A 22923-nucleotide genomic window follows, 5' to 3' on the forward strand; every position below is an offset into this window, starting at 1 on the left:
GGATAGAGAAACAAGTACTTCTTTCTCAGGGCAATGCTTCCATTAGAGCCTTTTATGCTAGTCTGAGGGATTGCTCAAATCTCGGTGCTCGGACGCTGGGAGTGATCTGGGAGAGGGAGCTGGGTGTTGTGATAACTGAGGAGATGTGGGAGGACATCTGGGATAATGCAAGGATAATGAAATTAAATGTTTGTAACCGGACAAGAGCAATGCAATTTAAGATACTGCATAGGGCGCATTTTGGTCCAAACCGTCTCTCTAAATACAGAAAGGATGTTTCTCCATTTTGTCTTAAATGTAAGACGGAAATTGGTGATCTTACTCACTGTTTCTGGACAAAAATATTGGAGCGATGTCTTGTTTGAAATACAAAAGGTTCTGAAGAAGGAGCTTGAACTCAACCCGATCTCCCTCCTTCTGGGTCTTCCCAGTGATCGTGTAACTGATATATATGTCAGAAAAAACTCATGCCCAATATCATGTTATGGCATTTTGTGCTCGGAAAAATATTCTTCAGCACTGGATCTTAGATAAGGCTCCCTCAGTGGTGGGATGGCATAAGACAATAATGGAGTACATACCTCTTGACTTTCTCACCTGTCTTCTGGAAACCATTTCTAAGTCCCGATCGACTGGTCGATTTATGAGTCGATACATTCTGGTTTGACTCAAATTCAGATAAATCGACTTTTTGCCGCGTTAATTTTATACAGTCTGTGGTTAATTTGATTTCATATGGAGGAATGTACCAAGTGCTAATGGGGGTGTTTTCAGAGTACCCCTGTTCCACAGGTAACAGCGTGTCTTCAGAGAACACCCCCCTTGTTTTCAGTATTTTGGATTAGCCCAACCCACAGGAGACAGAAAGATAAAAGAAAGTCTGGTGGTTTTATTTAATGTTGAGCTACAGTCAGTCGTCCTCTAACATCCATGTCACAGACATCACAGTGTGGCAGCATTTTACAAAAATAGATGGCGATAAAAAAGTTAAATGCAAAGTTTGCCAGCAACAGTTTGCAAATCACAGCTCGACTACAAACATATCATATAAAAACGCTAAGCTAACTTGTCTGCGTTATGTTGCTCCGTCTGTTTAGAGTACATTATCAAATCAGAATTGGCATATTTCAATGTTTTAGTTTTTTTAATGTTTTAGTTATAATCATTGATCAGTTTTATAACTGCAGGCGCACTCGCCCGCAACAACGGCAGCAATCTATTTGTGTCTCTGTGTCGAAACTGAGCCCCAATGATCAGTCTCGCTCTGTGCGAGCTAAATATTCCTCAACAGTTGATATCGCGCTGATATCAACGTAGTATAGTATATAGTATATTTTCGGAAATCATGCGCTATGGTATTGCGCAGATGCACGTGATGCAAAATGCTTTCAGAGCAGTCAGCCTAACCTCATCTAACCCTCATCTTACCTCACCTGGACCTCATCAAACCTTAGTTGATCCTGCTGGACCTCATCAAACCTCACCTGATCCTCCTGGACCTCATCAAACCTCATGGAACCTCACCTGGTCCTCATCAAACCTCACCTGGACCTCATCAAACCTTACCTGATCCTGCTGGACCTCATCAAATCTCACCTGGACTTCATCGAACCTCACCTGATCCACCTGGTCCTCATCGAACCTTACCTGATCCTGTTGGACCTCATCAAACCTCACCTGGACCTCAATCAAATCTCACTTGGACCTCATCGAACCTGACCTGGACTTCAATCAAACCTCACCTGGTCCTCATCCAACCTCATCCGCATCTTGGTTTATTGAGACACAGATAATGAGTTAATATCTGTGGATAATCCAGATAATCTCATAATCTCATGTCACATCATCATAGACTGAAGTTAATCTGCTTAATCTTCATCACACTCTTCTTTTCATCTCGTTTTTGTATGTAGGTCGACTGTGTCTTTAATGTAAATGTGTGTGTGTGTGTGTGTGTGTCCTGGTGTGACCCTGCCCCCACACTGCCGTCCTCTGGAGTCTGTTGATGTGGAGCAGCATCTTTAATGAAGGAGTGTGGGGGCGGGCAGGTGGGCGGGTTTACATCTGCTGGGGTCAACTAGTACGAGGCGGTTCAGGTGAGAGAGAGAGACTTATGGATAGGACTGTTTAGTTAGAGCGCCCCCTGTAGTTGTTTTTCATATTTATCATGGTGAAAGGTGAACGAAAGGTCAGGAGGTCACCAGGTGTCATTCTTGTTTGTGTGTGTGTGTGTGTGTAAATGTTTGTTTTCCTTTTAAAAACTGATCAGATTGATTGATAATGCCTGGTTGGTGTTGGGGGCGTGGTCATGGCAGCAGGTTGCACACACACACACACACACACAAAGATCCTCCTCACATTTACATTCACAGCAGCAGCATGGCCCAGGACGCTGAATGTAAATTTACCCAGAGTTCAGCTGGGGACGAGGAGGAGGAGGAGGAGGAGGAGGAGGAGGAGGAAGGTGAGCTCTCACACTCGTCCTCACATGACATTTCTAACTGTAACCACCAGAGTTTAATTAGAGATCAGTTCACACACACACACACGCACACTCTTCTTCCTCTTGCTCCTCTTGCTCCTCCCCCTCAGGTGAACCTCCCTCTTTGTTGTTCTCCTCCTGATGTTTCATCTTCTCCTCTCACTGAACTGAACTGAACTGAGAAACTCGACCTACAAATGCAGTGATCTGATTGGCTGAGGCGTTTGTTATTGACTCGTCTCCTGGGACGCTCCCGTCTTTCTGATCAGAGACACAGAGACAGACAGTGAGCTGAGGACAGACGTCACCTCAACTCACCGCACACAAACCTGCTGAAAACACAGCGCCCCCTCATGGTCACATGCAAACTGCTCCCAGACTCCACCCACAAAATGTCTGTAAACACACGCCCACAAACTCTCTTTACATCCTTAACTCTCCCACATGTGCTTTAAAGGAACAGTACACACTGTCAGACTGAGCGCCCCCTGCTGCTGAGAACAGACTTTACAAACCACTCACCCTCTCACACCAAATCATTGATTTTAGCTCATAGGGACACAGCAGCTGCTGGTTCTCTGCTGCCTCATGTGGTCACTTTGTGTCACTGACGTCAATCTAAACAAAGGATTTTAAATGCCGAAATGACAATAAGACCCTTGAACTTAGTGATGGAGGTAGCAGTGGATCAACAACTGTGTGTGTGATGTTAAAATCACTGATTTTCTCTATGAGGTTTGGTGTGGGAGAGTGAGTGGTTTACAAAAGTCTGTCTCACAGTGAGATAAAGATGTGATCATGTGACGTAGATATCAGAGACTTAAACTGACTTTGTTTCCTCCTTTAATCTCTCCTTGTCTCTCTCCCTACGTCTCATCATTTTGCTTTCTTTCATTCCTCCTCTCTGTTTTCTCCTCCTCTAAATCTTTCCATTCTTTCACAGGAAGAGTGGTTGATAAACGACAGAGGAAGAGAAAGAAGTGCAGCTCCCTCGTTCCTGTCGTCACCTGCTCCTCTACCTCTAAATCATCCTGCACCTGCAGAGAAGAGGAGGAATGATTTTCCTCCGCAGCAGAATTCCTGCTTCCCGTTGAGAGTAGAGGTCAAAGGTCAGAGCAGGAAACTCATTCTCCCCCCAGGTCAGCTGAAAACAGATTATTTTGTTTATTTTCACAGGAAGTTGAGTAACATTGTGATTTATTGTCAGGTGAATGCTGCCCTCTGCTGGAGCAGCTCACAAACTACAGTCACTAACAAACACTGAGTTTCATTAAAATGACCTTTGACCTTTAAACCTTTAGACCTTTGTGCAATAAACACTTTTTTCATTTAAATAAATGTTTTATCATTTCATGATTTGACTTCTTTAAAAGCTGATCAAAGATATTTAAAAATGTGAACCGGTAGCCACATTTTGTTGGAGCTCCGGCACATTATCCTGTTTTAATTATTTCTGTTTGCGCTAAAACTCAAAACTAAGTGGATTTTAATCTGGGTGATGTCCCTGGATCAACTGTAGAGCAAAGCTGCCGGCAATATGCCTCCAAAAAACACTACTAAAAAGCCATATTTAAGAAATATAAGATATTCATCACCCAGTAAAGAGGAAAAAAATTCTTACCTACCTTGAAAAGGAAGATGTTGAGATTGCATTGCTGCAGGAAACCCACCTGGAGGATCAGGAACATCTCAAACTGAAACGAGATTGGCTCGGTGAGACTTTTTTTTCATCCTACACCTCAAACAGAGGTGTGTGTATTCTATCAACAAGAAATTACCCTTTAAACTCGAATCCTGTGTCAAGGACAGTAATGGACGCTACATTATAATTAAAGGCCTACTATATGGAAAATATATTTTAATTCTCAATATGTACGCTCCACCTGGTCACCCTACCGATTTTGTCACAAAGGCATTTTTGGAGTTTGGTGAACTTGAAACTGAATGTTTTGTAGTTGCCACCTGAATCCACTCTTTGATAGATTGCCGGCAGAAACTGGGGCCCCTTCAAAAAGAGCTAGAGCATGTGATGAGTTTGGATTTGTTGACATCTGGAGAACTGTGCATCCTGATTTAAAAGAGTTTACTTTCTTTTCCAGCGCTCACAGAACTAGCTCCAGGATATATTACTTTTTTGTTCCTAAGCTGATGCTATCATATGTAGTATCTTGTGAAATAGGTGTTATTTCTGTTTCCGATCCCAGTCCAGGGACAAGGTTTTACTAATTCATGGAGGTTCAACCCACATCTACTCAGCGACCCCAAATTTGTCTTGTACTTTAAGTCAGAATTTAAAATCTTTTACTCCATAAATAATACACCAGATATTTCCCCCTCAGTGTTGTGGGAAACCTGTAAAGTATATGTCAGCGGCCTGATTATCTCCTATTCAAAAAGTAAAAAACGCAAATCTCTGGAAGCCCAAATGAAACTAGAGGGTGAATGTAGTGGTATGAGGCACCACTGACTTAGTTTGTTTGGCTGCACTACGGCCCCTCTGGCTTATTAGCCAATCACTGCGCTTACCGAGGGGAGAAAAGTAGGCTGTGTCCCTCCTCCTGATCTCTCGCTCCCGGGTCGTGGTATGTGCCGCTAGCATCCAAGCACAGATCCGGCGTCTTCACCGCGGTCAAGCCAATCGGTCGGGGCTGTTTATTGCTGCAACCAGAGCATTGTCTGCTGGTTGTGTGCTGCATGGTGGCTGTCTTCCCTGCCACACCTAATTTCTTCACCCCTCTCCCTCTTTTGAAGGGATGCCAATGCACCCGGACTCATAACCGTAACCGTAACCGTAACGCTAAGGCTAACGCCAACGCCAAGTGTAAATACAGCGTAACAGAGTAATCACGGCTATTTGGCCACTGCTAACTGTCTGCCACTGCTTCGCCGCTGTTTTGACCGCTGTCCTGCTGCTCGGTGGCGTTGCTCCGATGGCCTGGTTCCGATCCGGTCGGCCGCCTGTGGTCAGCCTGTTTCCCGCAGCTACGTGTGTTGCTGTGTGTGTGTGTGTGTGTGTGTGGGGCTGTCACTAGTACTGGATGCGACGAGTCTGCCCGAACTCTCAGCCACTCGCTAACACTGCAAATTATGTGTGTGTTTGTGTGTGTGAGTGTTTTAATCTGGCAAGGTTTGGTTTAATTGTTTACTTATTTACTCTCTGTTTAATGGTTGAATGTATGTTGTTAATTTGATCAATTTGAGTTAAAACTGTTAAAACTAGTTAATTGTTGAGTTGATATCTCTGACCAGAGACTTTTTTGTTTCTTGTGTTTGGTTGATTTAGAAATCTAATTTAACATTTTTTTTGTTTATCAATTGATCATTTACATTTGGTTTCTTACTTTCCCCTGGGCAGGGGCAACAGACAGGGGTGTCCCCTGTCCCCTCTGCTGTTCGCCATAGTTATAGAACCTCTCGCGGAAGCTATAAGGAATAGCCCAGATATTACTGGAATCGCTGCTGGTGAAAAATATCATAAAATAGTCTTATACGCTGATGATATTTTACTTTTTGTAACTAACCCACAGACATCTGTACCAGCTGTTTTGGAAATAGTAAATCAATTTAGTGAGTTCTCAGGGTACAAAATACATTTTTTCTAAATCTGACGTTATGCCTCTAGGTAACCCTCGTTGCTCCACTCCATCTCCAATTAAATGGTCACCCGAAGGTTTCACTTATCTGGGGATTTCAATTACTCCGTCACTTAAAGCACTGTACATGGGCCAATTTTGTGCCTCTTCTAAAACACATGAGGGATGATCTAGACAGGTGGATCGCTCTACCATTGTCTCTGTTGGGGAGGATTTCCTTGCTCAAAATGAATATCTTGCCGAGACTCCTTTATCATCTTCAAATGGTCCCTATTTTACTTAATAATAAAACTATTAAGAGGGTGAACAACTGTTTTAGTACATTTATTTTGAACAGAAATAAGCCACGATTAAAGATGGCTAAGCTGGACTTCCGGTGGGAACACCGTCAAGATGGCCGCATAGCGAGAGAGCTCCCGATTGAGTCAGAGTAATTAGAGAAATTTCCCCATACAAACCATATAAATCATTCCACGAAAACAACGATAAGACAGGGGATATAATCCATAACTCCACTTTGAGAAATAAACGACGTCCGAAGACAGGTGGGTGAGAAAGTCGGGACGTAGCAACATTAGCAGCGAACAGGCTTAAGCTGGCAAATAACACGGTGTAGTACAGAGAAATGGCCGACTTGGAACTGATTCTCAGTGAACTAAGAGGGTTTCGCCAAGAAAATAAAGTACAATTGGAGACAATAAAAGAAGAAATTGGGAAGGTGAATACCAGACTGGACGAGGCGGAAGGGTGAATTGAGAAAGCAGAAGAGAGGATACAAAATACAGAGGAAGTTATCAAGGCTATGCTAAAGCTGGAGGACAAGCTGCTGGATCTGGAAAGTCGCTCCAGACGCGAGAACATAAGGATTTACGGGGTGCCGGAGGGGTCCGAGAAGGAATCAGCATCGATGGTCTCATTTGTTGAGAATTTACTCCGTGAGGGTCTGGAACTAACTTGACCGCAGCCACCGGTGGATGCGCCGCCACACTCAATCATAATTACATTTTTAAGTTTTGAAACCAAAAAGACATTACTCCGCAAAGCATGGCAAAAGAAGGGGTTCACCTGGCAAGAAAACCACATAAACCTGGATCACGACTATCCACCTCTAATACTTAAAAAACTGAGAGAATATACAGAGATATGCAAAGTGTTGAAGGAAAACAAAGTTCAGTTCCAGACTCTCTTCCCTGCCAGGCTGCGCGTGAGACATGGCAACGGAACCAGAACCTACGATACTATAGAGGAGGCATCAGAGGACCTGCTAAGAAGAGGCTACACCGTGACAACCACCAGACCAGGTGCAGCGATGAAGGGCACAACCGGGCGGGATTCTAGCTACAAGGAGAAGCTTCGAGCCTTCAGAAGACCATCACCGGCCCCCTCCGGGACATAAAGGATTTAACCCACAGCTCGAGGATGGCGGAGTCAACTGTGAAATTGGTGGAGATCCACTATTGAATAGACTGGCTCTTTCGGGGCCCTTGGATTTTACACTGCAGCATGGAAGGAAATAAAAGGCACGGTGATAAAGGGAATCCCAATAACAGCCCTACTATGTGATAACAGATTACAAGTAGGACAGGAAATCCCAGAAGATTCTATAACTGGCAGCTTTCTGAAACCCTGGAAGGAAATAGTAAAACTTTGTAGATTAGGAGAAGCATCTAAAATGATGAGGTGGTGTGCCTATGATTCAGACTTTGCACCAAATAGAATTGATGCCAGATTTAAGATATGGATCTCGCTGGCGATCAGCGGTGCTGTCCCTAAGTGTTTTAACTGATTTACAGTTCGGCAGTGTTCGGCTTGCAAGAACAGTGGCACTCTCGCTGTCTTCCACGCACGCTGCCATGTTGATATTGTCAGAGAACTAGTGGAAGGAGGGGGAGAGGAATGGAGCGGAGGGAACAGGAGCTGAGCGAGTGAGCGCTGTAAAAAGGACAAATCAGAAACCCCCTGGAAGAAGTGGCTGTGTGTTTGCAAATGGAAAATTGCAGTTTTCTTCAAGACCTAGACACCCTTTCTTAAATATGCTGGTAAAAGACTCACAAATATTGTCAGAAAGGTCGACTGCAGCACTGACAGTTGGCAAAATTACATCTTTGGACCGTGAGGCTAGATTTCCACTTACTTGGTGATCAATGGTTATTTATTTATTACTCATATCTTGTCTTGTGAAATTTTGTTAAGATTTCAAATCTTTTGATTTATGAAAATTTTTATCCTTTTTCTACTCGTTTCTCTTGAAATGGTTAGTTGTTGCATCACTGTCAATTGTAATGGACTGAGCGCTCCTGTGTGCAAATATCTACTCAGATGCTATGACACCTCCCACAATACACCTATGTAATTGTATGGTATTGTATGGGAATTGTATGGGAATTTTAGGAATCTCTACAACATGTGTGATTTTTGTGGCCACTGTTGTTTGCTTGTTTGTAGTATGTTCACTTTGTATGTTTATGGAAAAACCATAATCCATAAGCAGCTCACACTGTCCTAAAGCCTTGGATAGAAAATCTGGGGAATAGGCTGGGGGACAATATAGATTCATAAAAGTTACCTCTTTTCCTTCGAGTATTCCTTTAACAATTATATACCGGCCCTGGCTATCTTTAACACAAGCAAGAGACCTAAATGCCAGCTTTTTACTAATCAGAATGGCCACGCCCCTACTAAAAGAAGAATATGAAGTAGCAAAGACGTGCCCCACCCAGCCCCTTTGTAATTTAACATTATCCTTATCCTCCAGATGAGTCTCCTGGAGAAACGCAATAGAGACATTTTCCTTTTTCAAAAATGACAATACTGCTGTCCTCTTGGCAGGTTTTTGGAGGCCGCGGATGTTCCAAGAACATATTTTAATATTATTTAAACCAGACGTGGCCATAACACACTATTTGCCACAAGGGCAGAATAAAGAAGTCAGAGCCGGTTACACCAACAGTCATCCCATACATCCTATGACCCCCATTATCAAACACATAGGACAGTTACATTTAGCAGGAATAGAAAATGCCCTACTGTTACCCCACACACATCTGAAACACATGTCATGTCCTGAGCTAAACACATGAACTACACTGAACAAGCAAAACAAATGCACAACAAAGAAAAACCAACTGAGGGTCTTTCCCCAAATAAACGGGTACTGATCACCATACAGGCACCTTTCAGACTCATCAAGAGAGAACTGACAGCATATGTTGAGTAGTGTGCCAAAAAAACGAAAAAAGACCTCCCTGTGGGAGTGAACGAAATAGGGTAGAAACGTAATATTCACGTTATGAGCAGCGTTAACAGGAGTAGGCGACGCCTAGAAAACGGAGCATGACCTACTAGCCTGAACGGGAAAACTATGGCTGTCCTCAAAGTCCTCACTCAGGAAGAGAGTCAATGAAAACGCGAGTGGAAAACTCTCTCCGGAGTGGAAAACCTCTTCTTGGAGCCTCAGTGCATTACCTGTAGAGTGGCCGGGAACAGCATAGCATACGGCGTTTCTTCACCACCATCAAGGAGAAATCGCTGTAAAAGGAGATCCTGGATCTGTTGTAGATTATGCCACCGTCCTGGCTCGCCCGGTGTGCCGCTTCCATCACCCTCTGCTTGTCTCTGAACGCGTGAAATCGTAGCAGCAGCGCCTGGGGCTCCTGTTCAGGTCCAGTTTCGGTGCAAGGGTGCAGTGGGCTCTCTCCAGCTTTATGCGGCCAGCCTTTGTGGTCAACGTAAGGACGCGGGGTAGCCCTGACTCGAAAAACTCCAACGGCTGCCCTGTCTCCGTATCCTCCGCCAGACCGACGACACGAATGTTTAGCCGCCTGTTATAGTTCTCAGCCATGTCCAAACTCTCTGTTAGGGCGCGGACCTTCTTCTCCAGCTCCACCAACCTCGGCTCTTGCACTTCGGCGGAGTTTTCAACTACCAGTAGCCTAGTCTCAGCTTCGTCTAGCCGCTTGCTAGCGGCCTGGAGCTCCGTAGCATGCTTGTGGATAGTCTCGGCCAGAGGGCTAAGTTTGTCATCGATAACTTTAATAATGTTGGAAGTCATTACGCTCAGAGCTTTAGCAAGGGCAGGGTCAAGCCCATCTGCGGTATCCAATTCAGTCTGGCCGCCATCTTGTATGTCGTCGCCGGGCTCAGGAGAGGCGTCTTTTTTGTCTTTATTTCCTCTGGTTCTTCCCATTTTGGCGAAGGACTGTGGCCAAAATGTTTCTAAAGACATAGCCTGTTATGTTCACAACAAGAATGTCATGTAATGCCAGGATGTTGTCAGGATAATAGGAAAATTAGCACTGAGTGTCGCTGAGCTCAGCCAAAAGCATCTGCTCAGCTCACCGCCATCACGTGACCCCCTTTTATGTTTTTCTATGTTCATGTATTTCTAGAAGATATTATGTCATCATCTACAAAAGGGGACACTCTCCGGGGGGTTAGGGGTTAGCCCTAACCCATGTCGAACTGTAGATCACTTAAAACTACTTAACAATCCTAAAAACGTGGGTTAATCTCCAACAACTACCAGGGAAACCTCTATATTTCACAGGAGTCTTTTAAAGTGGAGTGGTGTATTTAGGGACAGCGCCGCTGATCGCGCGCGGCATCACAAACCGCTGCCGCTGTAGTCTGTGGAGTAGGAGGCTGTACTCTAGAGACGTGTGGACAGAAATCAAGCCCAACAGTGCCGAATTGTAGATAAGTTAAAACTACTTCAATCCTAAAAACGTGGGTTAATCTCCAACAACTACAGAAGTGTGGCGCAAAGTCCCTCGTCACTCCTGTGTGTGTGTGTGTGTCGCGTATAAAACGAAGTCACTGCATGTTCACTCCGCCGTGCAGTGATGACTCTGCCCATGTTAAGTAGGTACTTTTTTTGTAGTTGAAATGCAAGAATTACAGTAACAGTGGAGTTAAAAAGGAATGGAGCTAAGTCCAAAAACATTTTGGTAAGGAAGGCGACTAGGTGGGCAGGTGGAAAATACACATTCATCATTACAATATTTTGACCTTGCAAAATACCTTTGATTATCACATAGCGACCATTCAGACCCTTAACACAGTCAGATATTATAAGAGGTAGGTTTTTCCTGATCAACACTGCTATTCCCCTACTTCTTGTTGTAAAGGAAGAGAAAAATACTTGTCCGAATGGCCCTTGTTGTAATTTTAAATGCTCTGTGTCATCAAGATGTGTCTCTTGTAACATAGCAACGTCTATATCATCCTTCTTTAGACATGTAATTATTTTTCTCCGCTTAATAGGGCTGTGGACACCCTGTACATTCCAGGTGCATACTCGCAGCTTATTCATTATTAGTATTATTCATGTATCATACAAAATATATTGAGCCAAGAGATCCGCCACATGCTGGGTAAGAGTAAAATAAGCAAATAAAGAAAGAAAAACAAAGAGCTGTACAACAAAACATTCAAAAATAGTAATTTGGCAACGACCCTGTACGTGTAGGGAAAAACCGTCCTTCTCCTGCCTGTGGCTGAGAGCCGACAGGTGCAACAATTTTTTTGAAGATCAACTCAAATTAAATGTAAACTTTAGAATTCACAGGCTCCACTTAATGCAGTTTGTCTAAAAATAGACACAGGAGCATCAGGGAATACCCTCCCGCTGAGGACATTAAGACAAATGTATGGTAATGAGGCAGGAGCATACAAACGACTGAAGAAAAATAACATGAGGCTGTCTCCCTACAGCGGTCATGAGATTCCCTGTTTCGGAACAATAAACATTCCATGTCAATACAAGGGCTCCAAATGGATCAATGCAAAATTTGATGTTGTGGCTGTGCCAGGGCCAGCCGTAATTGGACTACCCACAAGTGAACTGCTAAATCTGGTGACTGTGCATGTAGACACCATAAAAGGTGAAATGCATGATGACAAAAAAGACAAACCACAGAAGAAAATGCTGAAAATAACGACTTGTGAGGACCTTAAAAGAGCATATCCAAATCAGTTCGACAAAATAGGTAACTTCACAGGGGCGGCAAAACTCATCCTGAAAGAAGATGCAGAGCCGTTCATAGACCCTCCATGGAAATGCAGCATCCACATCAAAGATAAACTTCAAGAGGAACTGAATAAACTTGTTGAACAGGATGTACTGCGGAAAGTCGAACAGCGCACTGACTGGTGCTCCAGCCTGGCATACAGTACTAAGAAAGACGGATCCCTACGGATATGTTTAGACCCACAAAAACTGACTCCCGAATAACACAACAGTCTCCAAGAGCTTCCCAAGACATTGATGGACTAAATTAGAAGATTTTAGGAGTCTATAGTCTAATGGCGCATTTCCACCGGCTCTACTCGCCTCGGCACGGCACGATTAGGTTGCATCTCCACTACAAAAAAGTACCTACTTAACATGGGCAGAGTCATTATTGCATGGCTGAGTGAAACTGTGGGGACTTCTACAGTTTGGCGCTGTTCAGCTTGATTTCTGTGGGACGCCTCCTCCTGTGATGGGACTCTGGCCAGTCAGTGGCCAGCAGTCTGACCAATCATCGCATAGTACCCGCTTTTAAGCACGCTTGGAACCTCGCTGGAGCAGGTACTATTTTTAGTACCTGGTACCAGGTACTGTGCTAGTGGAAGCGCTACTTAAACCGTGCGTTTAAGGTGAGTAGAGCCGGTGGAAATGCACCATAAGGTTCACTTGGCCGGTCATACAGACATCTGAAGTCATGTTGTCCCTCATTGAAATCCTATTCATTTATTTGTGTTTTAATTTTATTTAGGTGTACCTGTGTCTATGACACCTAAAACTAAGAGAGGCAGCCCTGGCTCGGTCGAGTGAGCTGCCTTAAAACCAGTGAGTCAGTAAACAAACAAACATCAGAAACTGTTTGTTTTTATTTAAACAGAAAAACACTTAAAAAGGCACAGACGTTTCCTTCATGTGAAAATCTCAGCTCCTCCCCCTCCTCGTGTTGTTAGCATGCTAATGTTAGCACCGTGTCAATGTTAATCTATTCTTGTTACCTAGCAACAGCTGCTTTGGTGAAAACTGTTTTTCTACACGGGTTTGACAGTGGATGCTGTGATTGGCTGTAGTCTGTGATGTCACTGCCCGGGCATTTAGGCCACTCCCACCTGCAGTCGCAGCAGCTTCTCCTGAGGTGAAAACTTCCTGATGATGATGATGTTAAGTGATCCTGTCACATGGCCCGCCCCCGCCCCCTCACAGCTTGGCCCTGGCCTGAAAGAAGGTCATGATGGCGTTAGCGCACTCGTCTGACGTCCAGCGCTCCATCAGTCGCTCCACCTCTGCGTCGTTGACAGCATGGAGTCGCTGCTTCTCCTCTGAGCGGATCAGCTGTTTGGACAACGCTAAACTCTGACAGACAAGAGGGGGCGGGGCCACGTTCATTCACTAGGTTTTTCTTAAAAAAAGACATTATTACAGCTGTGTGTGTGTGTGTTTACATTGCGCGGCAGCTTAGCGTACGACCTCAGGCGACCCCACACTTCCGTCTGGAAGCTGTTGTCGGGAAAAACCTCGGTGACGAGGCCGAGTTCGCAGGCTTGGACCGCTGATAGCTTCTTGTTGAACAGCAGCACCTCACTGGCCTGCAGGGGGCGACACAGATTGTTATTAAAACAATGCACAGACGCGAGTTTAGCTTCTGTTGAGGGATGAACGTAAAAATAACGTTGTTAGATTAAAATAAGGATTCAGTAAAACTGATGAGACAAAATGAAAAAGATGTTATAAAGTTTATACTTTAAAACGTCATCGATAAGAAACTTCAACCACATCCATTTAAATCATGACTGGAAAGATACAGCTCCACCTGGTGGCACTTCAAAGTATAACACCTGAATGTTTCCCAGACTTTGTATATGAGAGGGACGCAAACAATAAGATGTATATTCAGTCTGTCACCAGGGGGCAGTATAAGAGGCAAATATAGAGCAAAATCTGAGCACAATGTTGTGACTCACTTCCAGCCTAAACTTTATTTTTTGAGAATAATATGTGTGTGTGTACCTTGGCAGAGCCCATGATCTTGGGGAAGATGTAGGAGGAGCAGCCTTCAGGACTCTGACCCAGCTGACTGAACGGAGTGTGGAACGTAGCCTGCATGTACACACACACATTGCAATTACAGGTTGTACATAGTGAGTGAGTGTGAGTGTGTGTGTGTGTGTACACACCCTCTCAGTAGCGTACACCAGGTCAAACAGTCCCAACAATGTGACTGAGATTCCAACAGCCGGACCGTTCACCACGGCAATCAGAGGCTTTGGGAAGTCGATGTAGGCTTTGACGTACTTCCTGTTCACGGGGGGGGGGGGGGGATTAGAAATGACCAGAGCTGAGAGTCATCAATCAATCAATGAAACTGACCTGAGCAGCTCTGCTCCATCTCTGGCCATCTCCTCCACACCTTTATCTTTGAGCTGGAAGTTGTTCAGGTCATTTCCACTGCAGTAGAAATCACCTGCTCCTGAGAGAGAGCGTGTGAGTACATGTGTGAGAGTGTACACACTCTCACACATGTGAGTGTGTGTGTGTGTGTGTGTCTACCTGTTAGAACAGTGATGACTGAGTCGTCTTTTGCTGCCTGCTCCAGAGCTGCGATGATCTCACTGTACATCTGAAGACAAACATGACACACTTTAAAGGGACAGTTCAAGGTTTTTAAAAGGGTCAGTCTGAGCTGATACCTTGAGCGCCCCCTGCTGCTGAGAGCCCAGTGTTTGTTAAACCACTCACTCTCCCACACCAAAGCTCATAGAGAAAATCAGTGATTTTAGCTGGCGGGGACACAGGAGCTGCTGGTCCTCTGCTGCCTCGTGTGGTCACTTTTTGTCACTGAGTTAAGTCTAAATGAAATATTTAAGATGCCGAATTCACAAAATAAGACATTTGAACTTAGTGACGGAGGCAGCAGTGGATCAACAACTCCTGATAAAGACGCGGTCATGTGACGCAGATAAAGACACGATCACGTGACGTAGATATCGTCGACTTAAACTGACGTAGATTTTTTGTTACGTGAATCAAATCTTTTTTTTCCCTGTTTCTGCTGGCAGCCATTTTGTTTCCCTGTGTCTCAGCAGCATGAAAGACCTGAACTGTCTTGGACACTGAGTGGAGCTGGACTCCACACTGCCGCCCTGTGGTCGACAGTTGCCTCCTCACCTGTGTGGTGATGGCGTTTTTCTTGCCCGGTCGGTTCAGTTTGATGGTGGTGATGTCATCTTCCATCGTCACCAGCAGGGTGGCGTACGTCGTCCCAGCAGCCTTTGCAGCCGCCGGGGCGGAACTCGGTCCTTCTGCCGCCACCAGGGAGCCAACCAGGTCACAGTACTGCTGCCGGGCGTCATCCTGAGAGGATTGACATGATTAAAGGGTGATTCCACACGAACACAGAGCATGTGAGTCCTGTCATGTTTGGACCTGTGAGACGGAGCCCAGAGAATTCCACGCATCCCACTTGGCCTTGTTCACAAAGTCCAGCATTCCAGGTTTGGGTGTGGTGCAGGGACCCTGAGTGGCCTGAAACAAACACACACACACACACACACACACAGGTTAGTTTTACTCTCTTTCTCTTTAAAAACAGAAATTCAGCTCCAGAAAACACTTTCTTCTTCATCATTTAAGCAAAGAAACAACAGATGGAACTTTGTGAACGTAAAATAATAATTTAGTGAAAGGTTTTTAAGATCCAGTTGAAAGTGAGTCCAAAATATCTTCACACATTCACACAGAAGAATAAATAAAAGCTTCAAATCTTTAGAATCTGGATATTTACGTCAGCGTCGTTATTCTGACGTGCTTTTATTGTGCTTTTAAGTGTCAGTGTTCTCAGGGCTGAGGGAAAGTTTATCGTAATAATGCTGCAGTTTCCATACTGTTGAAAACCACCAGAGGGTCAGGCTCTGTGGATTTAGAGTGACAGTGAAACCTCCTGCCAACATGGCGGCATAAACAAACACAAGTCACATGACGTCCAGGGGGGTATTGCACAAAACTAGAATAAAGAAATCCAGGATAATTGAGCAAGCGCGGCTTTAACTAGTCTGCTCGGCTCATCCTGGCTTAATTGGTTGCACGTTTGCCGAACCAGGATGAGAAGGCGCGGCTATGTTAAGCCAGGTGAAGATAGATGGGATAAGTGCGTGTTCACGGCATACTTAAATAGACCTCGCGATCGCTCACAGAATCACCGATGAGAACATGGACAAAAGTCGCGCGTCATGCTTTACGGCCGCTGTGTCATTTAATCTATTTTTCTCATGTTACGTTTTTATCTATTTTATCTTTCTATCCTTCATAATGCACAAACTTGTCTGGCCATAAAAGGACCTGGCAGCAAGTTAAAATTAAATATAAGAACATTTTTCAGGCTGGTAAGTGACTTTAAAGTAGATAACAGTGAACAAATGAGGTGAATAGTTTAGGTGTCTGCTGATATGGTGAATGTCTGTATGATTGTAGCAGTAAAAAATAAAAAAAATTCCATAAAACTGGCACAGGGGACGGCCCACCAAGCCAGGATATGACCCCAGCGGAGGAACTGGCACTCCATTTAAATAAAGGGAGGCCAGTGATGGAGGGGATCCAGGGAGGGACAGTAACAGACTCTGTCCCAGCCACAGAAACTGTCCGCTTCATACAAGGTACATATTGCAGTACTACTGCACATAGAACACAATCAAATAAATATATTATACTGTCTGAATTTGGATTTCCTTGCAGTGTCTGGGAACACACTTACACTTCTGGAGCCACCAGAAGATGATCCGGTTAGTACATTGTATTGAAATCATAGGCTTGGTATGTCCTGTGAAATCTTAATTCAAGTTCTCTCAATACATGTTTGTATATGGCAGGGGGAAGGCACATCTGCAGCTGCAGAATTCACTTCTGCAGCTGAGGAGACTGTGTCACTGGACTCCAGAAGGCTTGAGATCTGTCAATTTTATGGAAATATCCTGCTTATTTAGTCCATAAAGGATATGAAGTCAGTGATGTGGTGCTAATAGAAAATATGTGCAACAGGACCCAGATGCTGCACAGTCTCCTCAGCAGCCTGGTAACATTGTGAGTGTTGGCCAAAGTAAATCTACATATGCACAAATCCTGCTGTGCTAATTGACATTTCTTTTACAAACGTCACAAACTGTCAGAACACTATATGTAAAGCACCTGGAGAGACAGATGGCAGATGTTAAAATCACACTCAAGAAGAGAAAGCTCTAAGAAATGGAGCTGGATCTTGAGATTAAATGCCGGACACTCAGGAAACCGGACCTGGAAATCCAGAAACTAGAAAGAGAAGTGAGTATTTCAGTGCACACAGTAACCATAACTGCAATACAGTGTTTTAATCTTTGTTGCTTTTGCTCTCTCCATACCAGGATCCAAGCAACCAAGACAAATGAGGACAGCCAAATAAAGAAAATTAAACTAGAAAACATTGTGGTGTCCTCCCTTTCTCATGAATGTAAAGCAGAATGTAAAAGAGAAGATGCTTTCATGCCTAAATGCTCGTCTGAGGATTAGGGCTTCCTCATCCAGTACATCCTCCAAAAAAGGGCAAGAGGGAACAGGTGAATGGGAGTTTGGCCTATAATATATTGCCCTCGTCACAGATTTCATTGAAAACACAACTTCATCAGCTGTGTTTTGTAATCTCAATTACTGCAATAAAACACATATTTATGAAACCTCTGATGGCAATTTGACAAGCAGCCTTCATTAGCATAGCAATATAACACTTGGCCGGAGTAATAATACTACCACTTGAATCAATATAAAAAGACTGTTGCAATTACAAACAGCCAACAGATTTAAATGATAATTAAAATGATGCAACATACCTATAAAGACCATGGACATGCTGTAAAACACATTAATTCCACGCGGGATTGACGGTGGAAATACCGGTGAATCTCTAGGATTAATCTTAGCCTGGCTGTTAGCCTGGTCTGGAGCAGGCTAGCTGCAGAGAATAAATCACCATAGTAACTTGGCCAGGTTAAGTTTGAGCTGCTTTCATGCAACCGACTTAAGGCTAAATTCAGCCAGGATAACCAACATATCCCGGCTTAATCCCTTATCTTGGTTTTGTGCAATACCCTTCTGGTGTTTCCACGTGCTTGTTTACCTGTTTGAAGAGAGCGTAGATCTTCAGTTTCACCTGGTTTCCTGGATCTGTCTGCAGAGACGACAGCTTGTTCTTCGCCTGCTCAAACTGCTGCACACTCACACCTGCAGCACACACACACAGTAACACACACACACACACACACACCACAGTGGCCTCATCAATACGAGAGTTATCAGTTTTTAGTGATCAACAGAACAGATCAATGATTCTCACCCATTGTTGCAGAGGCTGTGGTGTGAAGCTGACGTGTGGACAGAGGACAGACACGGATCAAGCTGGAGACACAGGACATGTTTATGGTTGTTTAACTTTAATTTAAAAAAACAAAAAAAACACATTAACTAACTCAAAAAACTCAGAAATGATCTCCTGAAACAAAGTTGTGTATGAATTAAACCAAATAATATATAGATTATACATTATATATTTATACACTGTCTTTTAATTATTTACTGTTCCAAATGTTTAAATCATCTAAATCTTATACATTTTATTTTACATCAGACGTTAAACTTTTAATTCTTTATTTAAAGATATTTATTTTGTCTGTTTACTTTCAGGTTTGTTCGTTTTCTTTAGGCTCAAACTGAAGAAAAACAAACAAAAAAACACCCGACAAGAAAAGAACTTAGGAAGTAAGGACAGAGGACGAGGAGGTGTGGACGACACCTCCGTGTGTGTGTGTGTGTGTGTGTGAGTGTGTGCGTGTGTTTGTCCTTTATCACTGAGGTAACTTGACTGACAAGTTAGCATGTTAGCCTGTGTCGTTTCTCACTGACACCCGAGCCTGACCTAAGCCCGCAGGCTAACATTAGCGTCCTGTCGTTACCGCAGTGACCGCGAGGACATTAGCGGACACGTTAGCATTAGCATTAGCGGACATGTCTCACCTCCTCAGTTTGACTGAACTCCACATAGCGGAGCAGCAGCGCAGAGTCACGGCGGCCATTTAACCGTGGAGCGGAAGAGTCCGCGGAAGAGTCCGAGGGTCAGAGAGGGCGGGCTCCGTGGAGGAGACTTAGCTTAGCTTAGCTTTAGTTTAGTTGCAAATTGCAGTAGACCTGTTTACACCGCTGCCCCGCCCACTCCGACGTCTGCTGCTCTGATTGGCTTCAGTTTTGACAGCAGTTTGTTTTTTTTACAAACCAATGAAAGCGCGCGCTTAAAGACGCAGTCCCGCCTCTGTGCTCTCTGGGCGGAAATCACAGTGCGGGGCAACAGTGAGCGACAATAAAGGCTGTTTTTGATGATAAACGTCTTATATTTTTTATCTGCAGTTGCAGCTGAATTCACGACCAAACCCTGAAGATCAACAAAAACACATCAAGTCTTATTTTACTGAATCAATTTACTGACTTATTCCAATGAGGTTTGGTTTCAATGAGTAAGTGATCTATCAGCTGATCACTTCTCTGTATTTAGATGTAAATAAAATACCATTCTGTTCTACGATAACTTTAAGAACGTGTTCACATCTTTATCTCTAACTGTTAGACAGACTTTTTCAACAGGAAACTGAATAAACCACTCATTCTTCCACACCAAAGTCCATAGAGAAATCAGTGATTTTAACATCACAGCACACAGGAGTTGTTGATCTACTGCTGCCTCCATCACTAAGTTTATATGTCTTATTTTGTCACTTCAGTGTTTGAAATCCTTTGTTCAGATTGACCTCAGTGACACAAAGTGACCACACGAGGTAGCAGAGGACCAGCAGCTCCTGTGTCCCTGTGAGCTAAAAATCACTGATTTTCTCTCTGGGGTTTGGTGTGGGAGAGACTTCTGTTTGAAACATAATCCAAGTTAAACTAATGATACTTTCTACCCCAGTTACTGTGTCTTACTGTCATACCAAATGAATGACTGTTGTTGTTATTATATTCTTAACTTGAATGTTTGTGTGTGGATGTTTCCTGCCACCGTTTCCATAGAAACAGGGTATGTCCAATATCACTGACCCTGCAAAGCTATTGAGAACAGCACACACACACACACACAGAGCAGACTCAGCAACAGATGAAGAGAAAGTGTGGAGTCAGCACAAACCTCTTCATCCTCCTCTTTTGTTATGGGCCTGGCCCTCACCCTCGCTCGCCCCCGGCTCACCCCCCCTCTCATGTATATATAGGGGTGTCCAACTTTTCCTCTCTTACACCGCGTGTGTGGTTGAGTGACAGGTCGAACAACACCTATAGGACAAACATGTCGCAGTACTCTGGAAAGGTGAGTGCAGAACTAAAAACCACTGATGATTGACTGAGATTTGTTTTGATGACTGTATCAGCTTACACTTTATTTCGGCTTTTAATTGTCTTTTCTGTCATTTATACATCATTTAAAACGTTTTTATCAGGTTAAAGCACTGAATTACACCTTTAGCAAAAGCCTTGTTGAATGAAATCTGTGTCAGTTTAAGTCTATGATGTTTAAAGAACATGTTCACGTCTTTATCTCACTGTTAGACAGACTTTTGTAAAACACTCACTCTCCCACACCAAAGTCCATAGAGAAAGTCAGTGATTTTAGCTGCGGGGACACTTAGTGTCACTGAGGTCAATCTGAATGAAGGGTTTTTAATGAATGAACAAAATAAGACATTTGAACTTAGTGATGGAGGCAGCAGTGGATCAACAACTCCTGTGTGTGTGATGTTAAAATCACTGATTTTCTCTATGGACTTTGGTGTGGGAGAGTGAGTGGTTTACAAACGCCAGTCACTTTAATGTTAAAATATTAACAGACATTAATTCTCCTTTATTTTGCTGCTGCCTGATGTTTTCAGACAAATGTACATCATTATTATTATTAATAACTTATATATTGATATTTAAACCCTGCAGATCACCTTCTATGAGGGGAAGTGCTTCACCGGCAGGAAGCTGGAGGTCAGAGGTGACTGTGATAACTTTCAGGACCGTGGCTTCATGAACAGGTAAGAGGAAACAAATGTGTTTCTCACTCATGTTGTCACCACTGAAGCTGAGTGAAGTGGTGACAATGCTGGATTTTCAAAATAAAAATTAGTGAATTTAAAAAAAGATAACTGGATAAAAGATTTTGGTTGAGGGATGTGGGCGGAGTTACTGACCAAAACAGATGGGTAGCTCCACCCAGGGTTAGGGTGGTAATATGCACTTTCACCACTAGAGGTCACCAAGTCATTCTTACTCGTCCTTTAAGCAGGTGGAAGAAAAACGACTTCCCCTGTAAAGACTCTTATTGTGAAGGAAGTAGCGTCATGTTAGCTTAGCATCTTTTGGACTTTTTGTTGTTGTTTTCAGGGTGAACTCCATCCGCGTGGAAAGCGGCGCCTGGATCTGCTACGATCATCCCGACTTTAAGGGTCAGCAGTACATCCTGGAGCATGGAGAATATCCAGAATTCCAGAGGTGGAACTCCCACAATGATCACATGGGCTCTTGCAAGCCTATCCGCATGGTGAGCACATGACATGTGACGCACGCCTGCTGCGTGACATGTCTTTAATGTGTTCTCAGTCGTGTATAAATCACTTTAAAGTATGTGATCAATAATATTACTGAAGCTAAAGTCTTTTACTTTACTTAAGCGTCAAAAGTCATTTTCTGATTCTTCTTCAGCTTTAGAAGGAAAAGTATTAAGTTAGGATTGAGCCACAGTGGCTCAGTGGTGGGGCTAGTTGTGGACACAGCGGTGTGGACAGAGTAGTAACTGTTGTTCTCCACATTAGCACGGTGAACATTATCGCATCGAGCTGTTTGAGGCCGGTAACTTCTCGGGTCAGTGCGTGGAGATGTGCGACGACTGTCCTTTCCTGCAGAGCCGCGGCTTCTCCAAGAACTGCATCAACTCTGTCAAGGTGTACGGAGATGGAGCGTGAGTGTGACACACACACACACACACACACACACACACACACACATAATTTAATTTAATTTAATTTAATTTAATTTAATTTAATTTAATTTAATTTAATTTAATTTAATTTAATTTAATTTAATTTAAAACAAATACTACAAGAAAATAAACTACCATTATAACATGGACAGTTTAACAGTAAATATTATCTGTGTGTGTGTGTGTGTGTGTGTAGCTGGGTGATGTACGAGGAGCCAAACTTCCGAGGCCGCATGTACGTGGTGGAGCGCGGTCACTACTGCAGCCACAACGAGTGGCAGGCCCAGAACCCCAACATCCAGTCCATCCGCAGAGTCGCCAACTACTTCTGAGGCACCGCCTCTCAGACTCCTTAGACCCCGCCCCCCTCTGCTCTGACCCCTCCCACCACTGTCATCATGTACCTTTAATGAATTCCAGGAGAATAAAAGAAAACAGGTTTTTTTACCAAACACTTTGTTTTTGGTTTTTCTGAATAGAACAACACATGGTCACAACCCAAAGGTGTAGTTTAATGGATAGCATATTATTATTACTATATTATTGTTACTGTAGTTACATAAATAACTGCAGGTTTTAATTCAATAATAAAGTTTTGTTTTTGTTAAGTTATTATAATCTATAAATTGCAAAAAAGTGTGTGTGTGTCTGTCTACACAATTCTGACTGTAAGATCCCAAATTTAAACAAGTGATAATGTTCCTGAGTTTAAGGACATTTCAGAATCCCACACACACAACACACAGAATTCTAAAAAGCAACAATTACTAAACACACACACAGATTTTGCACTAGTGAACATAAAATTCTTCAAATTTATTAT

At 43.5% G+C, this 22923-nt stretch overlaps 2 protein-coding genes across 2 annotated transcripts; one reads left to right on the forward strand and one right to left on the reverse strand.

The window, feature by feature from the left end:
* Positions 1–12930: 12930 nt before the first annotated feature.
* Positions 12931–19315, reverse strand: eci2 (enoyl-CoA delta isomerase 2). Its single transcript, XM_058623896.1, has 11 exons — positions 19112–19315; positions 18435–18496; positions 18219–18322; positions 15503–15601; positions 15245–15430; positions 14627–14696; positions 14447–14546; positions 14254–14374; positions 14087–14176; positions 13522–13665; positions 12931–13432 (listed from the first exon to the last, which is right to left on the reverse strand). Exons 1-11 carry the CDS (start codon positions 19168–19170, stop codon positions 13277–13279), a joined length of 1191 nt encoding a protein of 396 aa, XP_058479879.1. The 5' UTR covers positions 19171–19315; the 3' UTR covers positions 12931–13276.
* A 1026-nt stretch (positions 19316–20341) lies between these two features.
* crygn2 (crystallin, gamma N2) lies at positions 20342–22552 on the forward strand. Its single transcript, XM_058638830.1, has 5 exons — positions 20342–20447; positions 21065–21156; positions 21506–21662; positions 21934–22079; positions 22297–22552. The coding sequence occupies exons 1-5, from the start codon at positions 20427–20429 to the stop codon at positions 22430–22432; spliced, it is 552 nt and encodes a 183-aa protein (XP_058494813.1). The 5' UTR covers positions 20342–20426; the 3' UTR covers positions 22433–22552.
* Positions 22553–22923: the final 371 nt, after the last annotated feature.

Source organism: Solea solea, chromosome 1, assembly GCF_958295425.1.
Source record: "Solea solea chromosome 1, fSolSol10.1, whole genome shotgun sequence".
In the NCBI taxonomy this organism is placed as follows: Eukaryota; Metazoa; Chordata; class Actinopteri; order Pleuronectiformes; family Soleidae; genus Solea; species Solea solea.

Bases quoted from the DNA above. Each gene is read 5' to 3' on its own strand.
- eci2 (XM_058623896.1), bottom strand. From the start codon at position 19,170: ATGGCCGCCGTGACTCTGCGCTGCTGCTCCGCTATGTGGAGTTCAGTC. The intron at 14,697-15,244 runs GTGAGGAGGCAA...GTTTGTCTTCAG, and splicing joins AAAACGCCATCACCACACAG to ATGTACAGTGAGATCATCGC. The intron at 14,375-14,446 runs GTCAGTTTCATT...CCCCGTGAACAG, and splicing joins GATGGAGCAGAGCTGCTCAG to GAAGTACGTCAAAGCCTACA.
- crygn2 (XM_058638830.1), top strand. From the start codon at position 20,427: ATGTCGCAGTACTCTGGAAAG. The intron at 20,448-21,064 runs GTGAGTGCAGAA...TAAACCCTGCAG, and splicing joins TGTCGCAGTACTCTGGAAAG to ATCACCTTCTATGAGGGGAA. The intron at 22,080-22,296 runs GTGAGTGTGACA...GTGTGTGTGTAG, and splicing joins AAGGTGTACGGAGATGGAGC to CTGGGTGATGTACGAGGAGC.